The sequence below is a fragment of the Lutjanus erythropterus genome, chromosome 13 (genome assembly GCF_056507025.1).
Source record: "Lutjanus erythropterus isolate fLutEry1 chromosome 13, fLutEry1.hap2, whole genome shotgun sequence".
Lineage (NCBI taxonomy): Eukaryota > Metazoa > Chordata > Actinopteri > Lutjaniformes > Lutjanidae > Lutjanus > Lutjanus erythropterus.
The window spans coordinates 1,489,088-1,506,638 of record NC_139329.1 but is presented as its reverse complement, the minus strand read 5'-3'; the positions used below and the strand labels follow the sequence as shown (position 1 = coordinate 1,506,638).

The 17,551-nt window shown below is 39.2% G+C and overlaps 1 protein-coding gene across 6 annotated transcripts in view; it reads left to right on the top strand.

Annotated features, from left to right (window-relative positions):
• Window positions 1-406: 406 nt before the first annotated feature.
• ppp6r3 (protein phosphatase 6, regulatory subunit 3) overlaps window positions 407-17,551 on the top strand; it is a 38,923-nt gene continuing 21,778 nt past the window's right edge. For 5 of the 6 annotated variants that reach the window (XM_084735123.1, XM_084735122.1, XM_084735121.1 and 2 more), the window contains exons 1-5: window positions 408-621; window positions 4,882-5,052; window positions 5,469-5,702; window positions 12,304-12,490; window positions 16,465-16,602. In XM_084735123.1, the coding sequence (XP_084591249.1) occupies window positions 5,476-5,702; window positions 12,304-12,490; window positions 16,465-16,602 (552 nt within the window). In that variant the 5' untranslated portion in view covers window positions 408-621; window positions 4,882-5,052; window positions 5,469-5,475. Of the gene's footprint in view, window positions 622-4,881; window positions 5,053-5,468; window positions 5,703-12,303; window positions 12,491-16,464; window positions 16,603-17,551 lie in introns of all 6 variants that reach the window. The other variant, XM_084735124.1, reaches the window with a different exon arrangement.

The window sequence follows — 17,551 nt, the reverse complement described above, 5'->3', positions numbered from 1 at the left end:
ATATTTGCCCCACCACTTTAAGTAGCGTTAAATTGGGCGTTTCTCGCGGGGTTCAGGGCGTGCTCGTACTGTGAGAGTATGTTCGATTTATAATGCAAAGGAAACGTGAGAGCGGGATTCATGCTTTAATTTAAATGATTTTCACTCAAATCTGAATATTTAACAAGAGACATACACAAAAAGACATGTATAATTTATACTGTTAGTACACGAGTTTTCCTAAATAGACACAGTTAATATAAAACCATAAACTCCGTTAATCCGGGCCACAAATGTTTTAGACTTCGATGAAACGACGCCATGAAGCGGCACACGCCGTAGCCAATAAAATTTCGAGGTCCGGTTTGAGCGATGGGATTACAACCAATGGTTTTGCTGTGTCGGTTTGAGTGACAAACGCTGTAGCTGTGGTGGGGGAAGGGGTCGCTGAAGTTGACGGAACCGCCATCTTGAAAAGTGCCCTCCGATGATCTACCTTTTCGCGCCTGTCAGAATCACTTTTAAAGGCTTTATTTTCCTTCTCTTCCCTTCGTGTTCTCTCTTTGTTCGTTTTATTAAGGTCTGGGACTAATGGCAAGATAAGATACATGCTGGAGACTCGCCGTTTACCGTTGTCTGTCGGTAGGTACACTTGCCAGCCCATGCACTTGGTTGGTGCTGAAGAGACGATTAGCCAGCAGTCTTCAGATAGCCGGCTAACGTTAGCTGGCTAGGAAGGAGCATACTTGGCCATCTTAACACTGTGCTGTCAGACACTCTTGGTGTACCTCTAGCTAGGACAGGGTAACGTTAACAGTATATAGCAGTATCATGCGGGTCCGTAAAGCCATACAGACATTAAGTTGGTCAGCGTATCAGCGAATTAACGTTAGTCTCGTAAAGCTAGCTAACTGATGCCGGTTAACTTGACATAGTCCCTGCCGCTAAGTAAGATTTTATGTGGCCAGGTTAGCTAACAATAGCTAACGATAGCTAGTGACGTTAGCCAGTTTGCCTGAGCCGGTGTGTTTCTGTTGCGTTAGCGGCAGTCTGTTTTGGGCCCTGGTATGTAAATGGTCTGACGTTACTGCAAACGTAGTATTTCGACAGCAAATAACATTAGTCGGTGTTACCTTCTATAAACCAGAGAATGTCGTAAATTATCGGCTGCCGTTTTCGTGGCGTTTCAACCCATATTTAAAGGAAATCAATCATAAAAGCTTTTCTGACGTTGTTCTGTTCAACCAGCTGTATACTAGCTTACAAGGCCGTCCTGTTGTTGGATAACTGGAAACGAGTGTAAATGCAACGAACATAATTGTGTATATGGACTGTAGCAGCTATGTTAAACTCAGAAAAGCGCTGCTGTCTTTTAATTTATTTTTTTATTTATTTTTTTGCGGAAAGTACGTAGGTTGGGAATGAGACAGTCTGATTATTCTAAACTGTCAGGAGCCAGTTCACATAGTATATACATCGATTTTGTTTGGGCCTCGTGACAGTAGCTGGTGGATTGGGGCATTCAGTCAGGCACTGTGAAGCCATAAAAGCTGTAAAAGTTTGTTTACCTGAGGATTTGCATACAGTATTTTATTGCCTTTGGCCTCTGCTTTATTACGTTTTCAGGGCTAGTTAAGGTTTTACCAATATTGCAGTATTACGTTTAACATTATGTGCAACATTACTTTTTATTCTTATCAAGTGCAGAATTCTGTGAAATATCATGTGATATTATTTTCATGATCATTATGTGCAATATTACTTTTAATTATTATTTTTTATCCTGTACGATATCACGTTTAATATCGTGCAGTATTGCCTTCATTATTAGGTGCAGTATTACATTTTATGTTTCAGTGTTACAGCCAGTATTACTATCAAAGTGACTGCCAATAGAAAATGCTGTTCTTTGACTATTTAAGTTTATTTTATTTTATTTTTTGTTGTACCTATCCTCTTGTTATTGTATTAGGCACTGTTTTTTGTATTTACTTATTCGCAGTGCTTTTGCCAGTGGTGGACAGTTCTTGCCAAGTTAAAATTAATAAAACAAAACCACAAATCCATAAAGAAGTGTTCAATGGGAATGTGGTTTCTGCCCCATTACACTTTTTACAGCAAGTCAGTTGTATTTATATAGCGCTAAATAATGAATGAAATTATCTCAGGTCACTTTTAGAGCATGTCCTGACCACACACTCTACAGTTTTATATACAGAGACCAAACAATACCCACCAAGAACAAGTACTTGTGTGTATATGCTGTTCACAGCAAATCGCAGAAAAATCTCTTTCAGGCTGAAAATCTGAGAATGGCTTTGAATGCATGGTACTAATCTGGTTGGTATAAAACCTGTGTTTACCTGCAGTTGGGTAAGTAAGCAGATTTTCCTCTGCTCACCTCCTGATTTAAAAAATAAAACTGATACTTGATGTATCAGGCTGCAGACTGAAGAGATTTCTTTTAAAATTCTGTTGATGTCTTTAAGCTGGCAGCAAAATTAAGCAGTGATGCCATGTATGTCTGAATCTTATAAATGCTGTTCAGATATAAAAGCTGTTCAAAGTATGTTTGTCTTGCAGAGCTTTACCTGCTTTAACTTGTGTTGGTGTTTGCAGCTGGAAAATATTGTCATGATCTAAGTACTATTTTTGACAGCAAGCTTTCCCCCCCAGCTTAACCGTTTCATTTGCAATGAATTGTCTTTTGCAGTTGTCTGTGTTTGACTTATGTTTGTACAGCTGCAAAACAAAACAATGCAGCAGTCAGTAGCAGTCCTTTTATAAAGTAGAATTTAAAATAAAACAATTTACCATGTATTATCACAGTAGATATTGTCACTGTCCCATCCTGTATTGTGATTTTTTATTGTGATATTCACTATATTGTTACATACCTATCCAGTGTTGTGTATTCACACCAGGTCAGATTCAGTTTGAAATCAGATTAAGCGAGGCTGTATTTACCTTTTCCCAGGCAACGTTACTGTGAGTAGTATGTTTGTCAGTTAAAAGGAAGCAGGAGGAGATTTTATGAATTTAATTTTTGACATTATACTTTGTGGTTGTTATGGTGAAAACACTACTGCTTTTGTCGACAGGGGCCTCCAAAGTCAACAAAATATTAAAATTCCTTGTCGTAGGTTTAAGCAAGTTTGTTGTTGTGCTCTCTAACAATACTGTAAATCTAGCATACCTGCATGTGAGGGAACTGCATATCTGAATGTTGTGTTCATGAGAAGTGCTGGGTAGGGGTGGGCGATATGGCAAAAATATCATATCACGATTTTTTTATTATAAAATCACGATTTCGATTTTTATCACGATCTTACATGTATTTATATTATGTATTATGCTATGTATTTTGATTTACATTTACTGTTTTAACTTTACTCTCTACTTTTTTTTTCAAGTACAAAGGTAAAAGTAATGGTAGTAATGTCTGCAGAAACCACAAACAGAAGATGGAACTAACTCTTTTAACTGAAACAGTCACCAGAATGTTTTGTCAACATGTTAAAATCACAACATTTTTCTTCTGGAGCAGGACAGACGCTCCCAGACCCCCAAAGGACAGGGGACTGGTTTACCAACATGACACCTTTTTCTCCTCTTATGAGTCTGCACGTCTGTATTTAGTCATCAAAAAATACCAATAAGAATACAAGTACAACTTAAAGTACAACAACAGCAATAAAAATGTTGATTTTTCAAAAAAGGAAACAATGACATGCAAGATTTTTAAACTGTAATTTAGTAAAAACACTTAACACCACAATGTCAAAATACCTAAGTAAAGAATGTGAGTATTTTTTCCATCACAGCAGGTCAGTGATCAGTGTTTCAGTGACTCTGTGGTTCAGTGAATAGTGTTTTATTTATAGTGGCCCACCACATTAAAAACATCGGCACCACGACATGATTTTCTGTTTTCGGAGCTGCGCACCTTATTTTGGTCATGTCTAGAAGGTAACTCTTTATTTACGCAACTCCCGCGAGATTTGTGTCCGTTATTTCTACTAAAATAATCAAACTCGTGTGATCTTTCGCGGGTCTAAGGTTCCCTTCTAGACACGACCCTCCCTCTCTCTCTCTCTCTGTCAAACTAATGACAGCAGACTGTCTGCAAACAGCACGATGTTACACTCTGCAGTGTTTCAATAAAGACTTTATTTGTGTGGACACCCAGGTTTGGTTTGTCACCAACTTTGGCATTTTTATTTTTTTAATCAGTCCGAGAGGACGAAGGTATCAGTGATTGATTAGTGATCAGTCTGCCCTCCTCTCCTCCCTCACCTGTTCACTCTGCTGTGAGAAGGTCTGAAAGTTTCTCACAGAGAAACTCTCCTGTTTTACGTCCTTATACAGTTGTTTAATTTTATAAGTGCATCTGGTTGGTGTCGATGTCATCACGTTAGCTTCGACTGTTATAATAAACTCTGTCATTAACAACAGTCTCCTCCACATGCACCTTCTCTGCAGTTGGTCTGTGTGTTTCCTGATCAGCTAAACCAGCACGGAAAGACTAGAAAAGTTGCGCCAGTTAAAATAGAAGCGTCCCATCAAAATTTAAAATCTCTTAATAATTTATTGGTTATAGGTCCGGGTCCATATAGGACGGCGTCTGGGTCCGGACTCCTGACATAGACGATCCATACGATCTCCTCACTTTGGCTGATCGTCTACACGTTCTAATCCTTCACAATCTAATATCGTCATATCGCACACCCCTAGTGCTGGGTAATGAAGGGCAGTGGAAACAGGTAGTACTGTATAGGCGTATGTCAGTGATTTATGTTTTGTAATTACAAGTAATAATCAGAATTGCTATGATCCGCAGCAGAAGCAGTGTAATATTCCTTTAACAACATGTCTCCATGTGTTTCTGTCTTTGCCTCACAGGTGTGTGCTGTTGATCTGCTGTATGTGTGCTGTTTGTCAGTCTGTCCATCACCACTGTTTGCCTGCCTGTCTGTCCGTCCGGCTTGCCTGGAATGGGCCACAACTCCCAAAGACTAGAACACACCTCTTTATAACCTGAGCTCCATCGTCTGGACTCCAACACACTCACAGGTAGGAAGAGGAAATACCTGTTAATGATCTATCAGTAAATCATTATCATTTATATAAGGGATAATATACAGTGAGCAGGTCGTTATGGCAAATATAAACCCTCACAGGGTGGTGCAAGACCCTGATGCAAAGCAGAGGGGATTTATTTCAGCTTTTTACATAAGTACTTACTAAAAGAAATTAATTTAAAATTATGTATTGCTCCTCCAGTCTATGATCAAAACTGCATCCACAGGAACAATTTGTTATTCATAGCAAGGGTCTGCTATTTAGAATTAAGAGACCTTAGAATGCCATAACTGATCAGAATTGAGTAAAGCTGTGTATTAATATTTTTAAGAACCTCTGTGGTGAGATATCATTTTGTACTGATTCTAATGACATGTTCTTTGTGATGTTTGCACAAAATCTATTAGAGCCAACATGTTTTGGAAATTTGACCTCCACACCACTTCCCACATCGACACACTGTTAGAGAAGGAGGATGTGACGCTGACAGAGGTGATGGATGAGGATGACGTCCTGCAGGAGTGCAAGGCCCAGAACCACAAACTGGTTGACTTCCTGCTGAGACCACAGTGCATGGAGGATCTGGTCACCTTCATCACACAGGAACCCAATATTGATGTTGAGGAGAAGGTTAAATACAAGTAAGAGAACATTGTACAAAGGATAAGGGGGATCAAAATGAAGGACCTGGTTTGTTTTCTTGTAAGAGGGATTTGCTGTTTGGCAAACACATGTAGACACTTCTCTAACTGACACTTCTCTCCCTGTGCCCTACTGTATAAATTATAACCATGAATTTGGCCTTTGTGAGTGCATGTGGTGGTAGTAGTTGTGCAAGCTCACAGAAAACTGAGAAATTCAAGGCACTTGCCTAGAGGACCACAAATCTTGCAATTAAATTATACTGTATAAATCTTTTCATTTATGGACTCTCATTGATCACTGCTGTGCATAGTAAAAGTTAAAAGTTTCAAAGTATTAGCTGGGAAATGGTGACCACTTAGCCTGTGTTACAAATGCTCCTGTTGTCTTTTGCTGTTTTGAACCAAATAGTTCCAGGACCTAACTGCTTGCAGGTTAATGTCCGTGCCTGTGCTGAATGTGGTCACGTTTCAGTCGAGTGATTATGTACCAGTTTATTCTGTCACAGTCTACATTTAACATGATTTACATTTTCTAGAGTAAAACACTGCCAATCTGTGCTGGTTTTACAAGCTGTCAAATGTCCAACTCTGCTGATAAAAACATCTGGGGTTGCCGGGGGCGATCAGGGCATACGTGCCTATGGCGATCAGTGTGGAGGGCTGTATGCTAGCCCCGACTAGTGGTGGGCGGCTGCATATCACCTTAGAGGCAAAAGATAACTGGCATTGTGCATGAATGAAATATTGATAAATAGTTAAAACGACTAGTATTTCCAGTGGCAACTAGTGAGGCTGGCGGCGTTTTATCATATAGTCGACTAATTGCGCGCATCCCTAATGACAAAAATGCCAGATGGACACAGCAGGTCCACAGACCAGTCAGTTGAAAGTACAGGAAGGAAGATGCAGCTCATGCGGGTGATGACAACTGGACATAGGTATGTAAGAATTCTTTAGTGCACTCGCATAATTGTAATGTGAAACCAAACCAAACTGGTTCAAGTGTATATAATGTAACAAAAATGCAAACCTGGATTCAGACCTTCAGATATGAAAAGTACTGAAGAACTTTAAGAAATAGGACAAATTACATTAATAAGAGATTAAAAACCTTTTCAATTTTAACACACATGAAACTATAACGTCATTGTATTAACTGTAATGTGATTGGATATAATAAATAGAAGCACAAGAGAGGTGGAAAAGGAGATAGAAAACTGCAGAACAACTCCTCCAAAATGGACCACGTGCCTAGACTGTTATGGTGTTAAAATAATTGCAATTGGGCAATAGAAAATTAGTTTAAATCTTTTGTTCAGTTTTTTTTGTCTTTAATTGCTACCTCTTCTCTCTTATCTTCTTTGCTCATGCTCAGCTTCAGATATACACTCTCTTTCAATAGGAAGCCAAACTGTGGATAACTTGTTACCCTCAAATTAATATGACTGCCCACCCTAGCCTTAATACTGACACCAGTGACACCCATTGCTTGTGGGTGATGTTCAGCACTGGAGACGGTCATGATTGTTCCTAGGCCTGGAAAGTATTACACCCAGAGCAGAGACATGGTAGGGATCCAGGGGCTGCAGCAGAGGAAATAAACATAGACCCTGATTCCTCTTGTTGAAATGCAGGTTAAGTTCTTGCAATGGTCCCAGGACCCTGGAAAAGTTCCTTATGGCAGATAACAAGAGCATCACAGCATGTTGTATTCTGGCTGCTCTTTGGCACGATCATGGCTCTGTTAGTGTTCACAGGAAGTGTTTCAGAAGCTGAACGCCTGTTCTTCAGCAGCCACATTTGTGATGTAATTTAGTTGTTTTCATCTCACATAGCCAGACTCTCTCCATAGCACTGTGTCAGAAATGAGAAAGGTCTGGCCCTAGACATTATCTTTCTGCTATAGGAGGAAAAACACTCTGCCTTGTTTATTTCTTTAAACAATCACAATCGTCTTGGGCAACATTAAGCCTATTAAGCAGCAACGGTGCCTCTGCAAAATAATATTGGGCTGGAATGAGCGTGGACCCTCTCACCAAAGGACCCCATTGCTGCGCGCTCTCTCTCTCCTGTTAAAAGTCATTGTAGCTCACCCATTATTCTGATCGCTTCGTTTCTCTCTCTCCTTACAATCAGTTTAAAGAGTAATCCAGCCAGATCAAATGAAAATGCATTAAAAGGAATAAAATGACAGTTTTCTTAATGAACTGATATACTGATCTACATGATCCATAGTGAAAACATAGATAAGGAGATATCCTGTGCCATTTGAAAGAAATATAAACTGCAGACTGAAACTGTTCAAAAGATTTTAAGTGTCATAATCAACTGGAAGTGCTGGTCGCCATCCACAGTATGATTTTGTTAAAGTGAGATTATCAGTTGGAAACAGTGTTAACTTTTGTAATTAAAAGGCCCAACCGAAGTTACCGTGGCCCACCCAAAATTAAAATCCTGCCGCCATGCTTCCATCCATCCATCCATCCATCCATCCATCCATCCATCTTCATTAATCAATTCACTCACCAAGTTGGGTCTTGTACAGCCATGCGGAGTATCTACAGTCTGACAGCCATGCTGGATCAAAGCCAGACTGACGGTGGTGACCCGTCTGCAGCTTTTTACTGTGTGCTTCGGTTGGAGGGCTGAACAGGTGTGTTTGGATCTAGTCGTGGCGACGTTAACAGGGTCAGGAGATTTGCAGTGCTGTGGTCTGGGCTGGGAGAGATGCTCTTATTTTGGTTGACACTGGCCGCAGAGCTACCTGTGCTCACTGCCTCGCCACATACGGTTCGTTTAAAAAAACGCCGATATTTTTGCGAACAGTTGGGGAACCTCCGGTCGTCCATTTACAATTTTTGTTTGTTTGTTGGTGTTTTTTTACCTTAACAGTCTGAAACTGTCTCTCCTCCACTCTCTGAGTGTGGGTGGGTGTGTCTGTACCGGTGCATCGGTGTGTGCTGTGAGAGAGGAGCGAGGGGGGGGAGACCCGCCTGTCACAGGAGAGGAGAAATGCATTGTAATGAATGTAATGAAACGATAGCAACGCATCCGACTCTGAAATCGCACAAATTAGAGTTAGTTTTTTTATTTGATAAAAAGAACACGTTATAGGCCCTTTTAAAATATAAATTAAATAATGGAATTTAAAAAAAATCTACAACTTGAATTTCTGTGTGGGCGTCCCATTGGCAGGGCAGAGGCATCTGTTGGGAGGGCGGGGCGCCCTGCCAAATACGCTATAGGGGAAACACTGCTGTGAATAAGTGCTACTTTTGCTGATAAAGGGGAATAGCTCTGAACTCAGTGACAACGTCAGCTCAGGCTCAGTTAAAGGGCCTTCTCATGATAAGAAATTTGTTACCACCGCTATGTCCTGTCTGCCAGTGTCTGGAAGGGAACCCTTGATTTGCGAAGTTCTGGTGGATTTTCTATGTCGTCCCTTCATTGTGATGTTAAAATGATCACTCCCCCAAGATCTTCCACAATTCTGGGGTTCCCTTGAAGACTCGACCATTAGTCACTGTCTCCTCTGCTTGTGTCACTTCGACACATCTGCGGTCTCTTGTGCCTGCGTCGTTACATTCAGCTGTTATCTTATTGGTTGACCTTTGAAAGGTCAGCGGCAAAGGAGGTTCAAATAATTTGAACTTTGAGTGCAGCAGTCAGCGGCAGATCCGAGAGGTGCACCGTGCCGAGGGTAGCAGTGCCACTTGGTCGGATGACACCACTCATTCCATAGGAAAACAATGGGTTAGACAGCGCAAAGATGTGTTGGGGCCTTTAAGGTGGACCTGGCCTGTGGACCCCCGACTCCACCCCACTGTTGTCAACATGCATTTCTGCTTTTTCTTACAATGTTGTGATGTGTAAAATAGTGATTTTATTTTCAGCTTAAGAGTTTTTAGTAGTGAGTGCTGGTCTAAAAGAGGGGACATAACACTGCTGTTTCCCTCCCTCCATTACTTCTCTCCACCACTCACTAATTACAAACACAATGTGTGAAGACAAAGGCAGAAATTAATAAATGTATCATGAAAATTTTTTATGTCATTTACAAGTTAAGAGAGGTATATCTATACATTCATAAATGAATTTCACACTTCAGAGGCACAAGCTGCACCAGCAAAAATAGACCTGGCGTGTAAAGATAGCAGAGTGGGGAAAAGCTATGTGAGAGACACTCCACACATGGAACTGGTGAACACACCCACACTGGGTAAAGTGGCAGCAGAATGTCTCCTGTAGCTGTGGTGGAACCGTAATGTGATTCAACATGATGCTGTGTATGCTGCCAATTAAGTGAAAACAGGCTATTTAAATTAGGGCTGGGTATCGATTTGGATTTCCCAAATCAATTTGATTACAAGGTTTTGATTCGATATTGATTTGGTTAGGGATATTTCAGCTACAATACCAATTTTGCTTGGATGTGAGAGATTCTCAGAGAACTAAATCTGTAAATTGTACAAGGAATCCTCTCACCTGGAGCATTATTAAAATATTAATGTTTACATTGAGAATTGACCTAAAAGCAGTTACATCAACAGTGTTTTGTTTACGATTGTTTTGCCACTCCCAACAATGCAAAATATTTTATTTTATACTGTGAGTTCTTCATTTTTAGAGGTTTCTGTTCAGAGACTTTTATTTTGAAAGTACATACATACATTCCTTCCTGTCACCCTGATGTATTATGTTTCTGACTTCCTTGTAGACTAGAAGGCACAGACGGTGTATTGTCAGGCTCATGTTGCACAGTAACTGGATTCTCTCTGTGGTTCATGATGTTGTTCTGTCTAGTTGATGTTTAGTGTGTTTATTGGACCAGTCTAATGTCTGTTAAGACTTGTTTCAGTAATTAGCCTGTAGGAATTTACCTTGCCAAATGATAAGCTAATTGGCTAGCCCAGTTTGCTTGCCCTGTGTTACTGTGAACACACAGTTAATATGGTCACTGCAACAGTTGTGTAGTATTCACACAGTCATACAGGGAGTATGCTGAGTAGACATGCACTGATTAATCGGCAATGCTCGGGCCGGTTTTCACGTGATCGGCCATGACCGGTGACCGGCTGGTCAGCGTCACATATCTGATTCTGTGCCTGTCATTGTCACACACATGTTCTGCATGATGGTCATGTCATGCACACAGCTGACAAACTGACCGTGATATCACCACAGCGCCGATCACAGCTACACACACTCAGACACATGCTTGCTTGAAGATGGGGTTAGCGACAAATTACAAGAACAGGATAAAGAAAAGACAGACAGTCTACAACGAGACAGAGCAGCTGACAGTGACAAAACTCTCTAGTTCTTCAGGCTAACGTTAGCCAGCAGCAGACTGCTGTTCACAGAGGAACAGGTGAAGTCTCACCTCCTGTTCTGTCTGAAGAATAAACAATATGTGTTGATGTGTCTCCTCAAACATTTTCTCATCCAGACTCGTTTAACTTCTGCATCTGTTTTTCTTACGGCAAAGTTTCACTGCAGCAGTGTTGCACCGCGTCAGTCTCTGTTTTTTTTTTACATATGCTTCCACAGAAATTGCGTCCTGCGAAATCCTGCAATATTTCATGTCCACCCGATTCATAAACTATAATAAGGCCTGTAACATGGAGGACTTTGAAGAAAATTTAAATAGTATTTAATGAATATTTAATAGTCAGTGTCTTATTATGAACATCCAGTTTAATTTTTTACAAGAAAAGTTACAAAAATGTTTGTGAATGCTGTCAATTATAGTTCTTAGAAAGACTGAAAATTGGAATCGGCCAGAATCGGAATCGGCAGGTCATACCCTAAAAAATAAAATAGAATAAAATAATCGGAATCGGCTAAGAAAATTTTATGGTCCTAAAATGCTTTAGTTAATGTTGCTATTAGTAAGAAGTTACAAATATGCAGTAAAGAGCTGAAATACAACTGTTCTCTGACTGGAACCATGCAGTGGTTGATCACCTCCCACCACCTTGAAACACATCTGCAAGATCTAGTGCCAAAGACTGGTTACAAGAGACTACCGGGTTAAAACTGCAGGCAGTACCACACATCCACGAGAGAAAAGACACTAAAAGACCAACTTTGGGATTTTATGACTATATCAGACCATACAAAGGAAAATCTGTTAATTGTTTTAATCCAGTCCTAATTTGAAGGGCGTTGTCATAACCAAAATAGTTTTATAATGCACTGCAATGATGAATGAGAAATTCATGGTCCTCTTGGTACCTGGTTCTTTTTCTTTTTAATTAAATTGTGAAAGCAACAGAGCCATATCCTGCCAAAGGTTTGTGTCTGCAGGTCTTTTCACACATAAATCCATTGTAAACCATTTGTAGCCGTTTGTGTCAGAATAATTGAAGAACAAGGTAGTTTACAGCATCTTATTGGGCATCCTAAGCTGATCTGATTCATGAAAGTCTGTTGAGCTGAAACGTAATGTGTGTCAGTGCCACTAATTCTTACTTTCTCCCTCAGAACAATACTTGGGCTCTACTGGCAGTTCACTCTTAGAGTTGGGACAATACACTCATAATAACCGATGTATTGGAGAAAAAAAAATTTACGAGTTGCTTTTGTTCTCTTCCAGGTATCCCAACATATCATGTGAGCTGCTTACGTCAGATGTGAGCCAGATCAATGACAGACTGGGGGAGGATGAAAAACTGCTGATGAAACTGTATGGCTTCCTCCAGAATGAGCCGCCTCTCAACCCGCTCCTGGCCAGCTTCTTCTCCAAGGTCCTCTCCATTCTTATAGGACGCAAGCCTGAACAGGTAAGTATCTGAGATAGTCAAGAAACAGGTTCGGGTTTAGAATTAGAATTGGGTTTATTGCCATATTAGTGGATAACGATAATTAGTACAAGAAAATATAAAGATGTGAAATGGTGGATGAAGAATGAAGTGATTACTGGTTTCACAATACCCATGGTAGAATTCCTCATGGTAGTATTAGGGATGTGCACGATAAGTTGACTACACGATTAGATATTGGCACCAGAAATACTAGTTGGTTAAACTATTTATCAGTATTTTATTCATGTACAGTGCCAGTTAACTGTTGACTTTAAGGTGTTATGCAGCCACCCACCACTATTCAGGGCTGTAGCCTTGTGAGACGGCAGCCCCTCTCAGCCAGCTTGCATGCCCCGATGGCCCATGTAAGCTGGGACAGAATAAAGTGGTATATAACCACTCGACAGGAACAGTGACTAACCACATTCAGAACAGACATGGACTTTAACCTGCAAGCAGAGCATCCACTGCTGCTAACACTGCTAACGTTAGTCACACTGTGTAGCAGCCTTGTACTGAAAATGTAATAACGCCTGAAAATGTAATAAAATTTGCACTTAACTCAATCGAAAATGTAATAAAACCCAATAATGTAATAACTTGACCAGTAATGTAATAAAATATTCTGACTGATATTGTAATAACATTTTTACCAATAATGTAATACCTTATTACATTACAGGATGTAATAATGTAATACCTTATTACATTATTGGAGATGTATTACATTTTCCGGTGGGTGTTTTTTAAAAAAAAATTATAATGTAAAACTTGACAGATAATGTAATATAGAGGTCTATATTTTGTGTTTTGAGAATCTAAGACTGTTAAATACACTGACTTTGAAACAAGAGAATAACTATTGCTTCCCTAAACATACTTCGCTCTCCACAGTTTTCCAACGAATCACTACCTCGTGAAAACAACCACAAACCAACAAAACAAATTTAAGTAACACTTCATTTGACGAGGGTATGCATAAGTATTCGTAACATGAACACATTATTTAAAATTTGACAGAAATATATCCTGTCATAAATGGTTATTATACCACTTTGAATGACGGGGCGGCATGGCTCAGTGGGTAGAGTGGCTGTCTTGTAACCGTTGCTGGTTCGATCCTGGCCTGCAGAGCTCATGTTGAGGTGTCCCTGAGCAAGACACCGAACCCCTAACCGCTCCTGATGGGTCGTGGTTAACGTCTTGCATGGCAGCTCTTCTGCCATCAGTGTGTGACTGGGTGAATGTGATGTATAATGTAAAGCGCTTTGGGTATCGTTTCAGGTATAGTAAAGCACTATATAAATATGGACCATTTACCATCTTCCTCTAGCCTATGTCAAGTGATAGTGGTCAGCTGACATACCGTGAGATTTACCTCTATAAGTACAGGTTTAATAAAAATGACAAAACATAATGACAACTGACTTGGTTATTTTTTAACTTTTGGGGTTTATATATATTTTTGGGGTTTACATATATATATATATATATATGTATGTGTATATATACAGTTAAGCCCGAAATTATTCATACCCCTGGCAAATTTTGCTTAAAATTACTTTTATTCAACCAGCAAGTTTTTTTTTGGACCGGAAATGACACAGGCTTCTCCCAAAAGATAATAAGACGATGTACAAGAGGCATCATTGTGGAAAAAATTATTTCTCAGCTTTTATTTACATTTCAACAAAAAGTGGCATGTCCAAAATTATTCATACCCTTTGCAAACTGTCAGAGTCTATGGGAAAATCCAAAGGTCTGTAAAATTCCAAATAGTCCAAGCTGTTCTAAAGCATCCTAATTCATCGTCTTATTATCTTTTGGGAGAAGCCTGTGTCATTTCCGGTCCAAAAAAAAACTTGCTGGTTAAATAAAAGTAATTTTAAGCAAAATTTGCCAGGGGTATGAATAATTTCGGGCTTAACTGTATATACGATATATGTATATATACGATTTGCCATTATACAATCACTATATTGTATAAATGATGCTTTTGATGTATTAATTCATCTTGGACGCCGGCATCCTGGCCACTAGAGGGCCTGCAAGGGAGAACACGATCAGGGTCTCTTTCAGGTGGTGGCTAGCCAAGAGAGACATTTCTCCCTTTATGTGACCACTTGGTAAGTGAGTGTGCAATGTCTCAGCATCAATACCTTCAGATTTCTGTGATAACGTTTGATAATAGTTGGGTAATGGTAGGCTTTAGACATTATAGACATTTTTTCAATTTTCAGTTGAAATAAAATTGAAAAATTATACATTTTATTGACCATGTGACTGCATATTAGCCTAGTTCTTGATGCTAACTTCTTGACACTTTAGCCAAGGCTTGGCTACTTCTATAAATAGCTTAAGACGGGGGTTCCCAACCTTTTTGTCACTGTGGTCTGTTCACAGGTGGTTCACAGGTGCACAGCCCACAAGTTTTATTAATTAATTTATTTTTTCAATCATTATTAATTTTCGAACTTTATAGGCCTAATGGTTTAGGTTAAGAAGCACTTAAGAGGCACTTAAGAAATCTGTTCACCTTAGTATGTTACTAGACTATTTCTAGAATTGTTTGTCCTGTGCAATCACCTGTTGACTTTACACTTAATATAGCAGTGCCCGCTCAGTTTTCAAGATAATTGATAATCTTTATTTAAAGCCTACAGGTAAATCTCATAATATACTTTATGACTGACCACTTTGTCACTTGACATCTTACTGATTAAAAGTGAGACCATTCATGAGACTATTAATGAGTGAGGCCTATATTTATGTCAGGTGTCACGTAATGTGTATGTGGGTGTTAGGAATGCTTATGTTATATCTTTACAAATGAAGTGTCACTGACTTGTTTTCATGAGGTAATGATATGTTGGAAAACTGTGAAGTGAAGAGGTACGTTTAGGGAAGTTACCTGGGGTCTCCAGTGCTGCTCAAAAACTATACCAGAATTCCAGCTCAGATATATCTGAGCTGGAATATAGCTGTATGGTATAGGTCTGCAATTCAGTCATTCTGTTGTTTCAAATCCAGTGTAGGCTATATAACAGTCTTAGATTCTCAAAACACAAAATGTAGAACTCTATATTACATTATCTGTCAAGTTTTACATTAGGACTTTTTTTTTAAAAAAAGACCCACCTGAAAATGTAATAAATCCAATAATGTAATAAGGTTATTATCGGTAAAAATGTTATTACAATATCAGTCAGAATATTTTATTACATTATTGGTCAAGTTATTGCGTTATTGGGTTTTATTACATTTTCGATTGAGTTAAGTGCAAATTTTATTACATTTTTAGGCAGTATTACATTTTCATTAAATTATTACATTATTGGGTGCTACAAGGCTGCCAGCTAACATCAGATCCAGGTAAACAATGTTGTTTGCCCGCAGACAGTGTGATCCTTATTGGTCTGAAAAGGTGAAGCGTTTAGTGAGTTGTTTTCATGTTTTGTGGGTTAATGAGCAGTGTTCATACTGCACAGTGCAAAGTGCCACACATTTAAAATATGATTTGGTGATTGTAGACTGTAATTAACAGTTACAAATGGCTCTTGATAAATGCATTATTTTTTGGACAGTGTTTAAAGTGATCACTTACTAACTTGTGCTCAATTTGAACTGCTTTCCAAGTGTTTTCTTAATTTAAAATTTGCGCTAAATCGATTGGTAAAATAGTCGCCAGGAACATCCCTAGTTAGTATTACGGTTTAACATTTCAATTATCATTAAATATTATACTCTCAGTCAGTACTGTCCAGCATCAACCAAAGTTAGCAGCAGCAGCAGTGTCAAAAGATGATAATCACCAGTAACCAGGTTGCATGGTCTGAATGTTTTCTTTGTCTTTTTTGATAGACCATTAGTCTCTGACAGAATATTTTAGACCTGTAGGAGACATAGCAGTTTCTCCTGTGTACTGACGTGTATTGTTTTGTGTATTTTTATAGATAGTGGACTTTCTGCGGAAGCGGGAAGACTTTGTAGACTTGATGATCAAACACATCGGGACATCTGCCATCATGGACCTGCTTCTCAGAATGCTCACCTGCATCGAACCACAACAACTACGACAGGATGTGCTCAATGTGGGTAGCAGGACAATACTTCCTCAACTGTGCTAAAAATGATTTCTCCCATCTGTTCACTTATCAAGTTTAAATTGGATCAGCACAACCCACAGGAGCAAGCTAACACATTCAGTTTTGGTCACTGTAGTTGAAAACAATTGTCATTTAAGAATATGTTGTCCAAAAGATTATTTCATGCAGCTGTTCTTCACCGACACCTAAACATAAAGCCTTTCTACTTGTCAAGCCAAAAGAGGGTTGAGATGTCATTGGTCTTTGCTGGAAAAACAACAACAGACTTTTTCTTAACTATCCACCTTAAGTGTTTCTAAAGGAAAAATAGACTTTGCAGTTATAAAATTATGCTTTACTCTGAATAATATCTCAGTGCAAAAGCTGGTGTTGCATTACTTAGCAGGGTTCGATATTAACCATGGCCACAAACAGTTGTTCTGTGGCTTCCAAATATTCCTTGTAGGTGGCCTCCTGTGGCCACAAAGTTTTATCCCAATACTATGAGGCTTCGCCAACACATTGCAGTTCCACAAACATCCCAACTTGTTCGTGCCTTTTAGTTCAACATTCTACAAAAAAACATGGACTAGCATCCTCTAATGCTGCTGGTCCTGCCAACATCCTTGAGGTGTAAGAGTTATTTAAATGCTGTGTACAGCTTTAATGTCTAATTTAGTTCTTGTCAGGTGCTTTTTGAGATAAAAAAAAAAAAGTTGTATGAGCAACATGAGTTTGGACAGCCAAGAACTATAGGCTGCAATTGCTTGAGATGCTTATCTTTTTTGAAAAAGCAACAGGGAATTCAAAATTGTGGACATGTAACAGGTAATTGCTTCTTAATTGGTAAATGCACATAAGTCAGAAAATAAGTCAGTGTTTTTAAGCAGCTCTTTAATAAACAGAATTTCTAACACCTGTTACTTAAAGGTAATTGTGATTTTTTTTTCCTTAT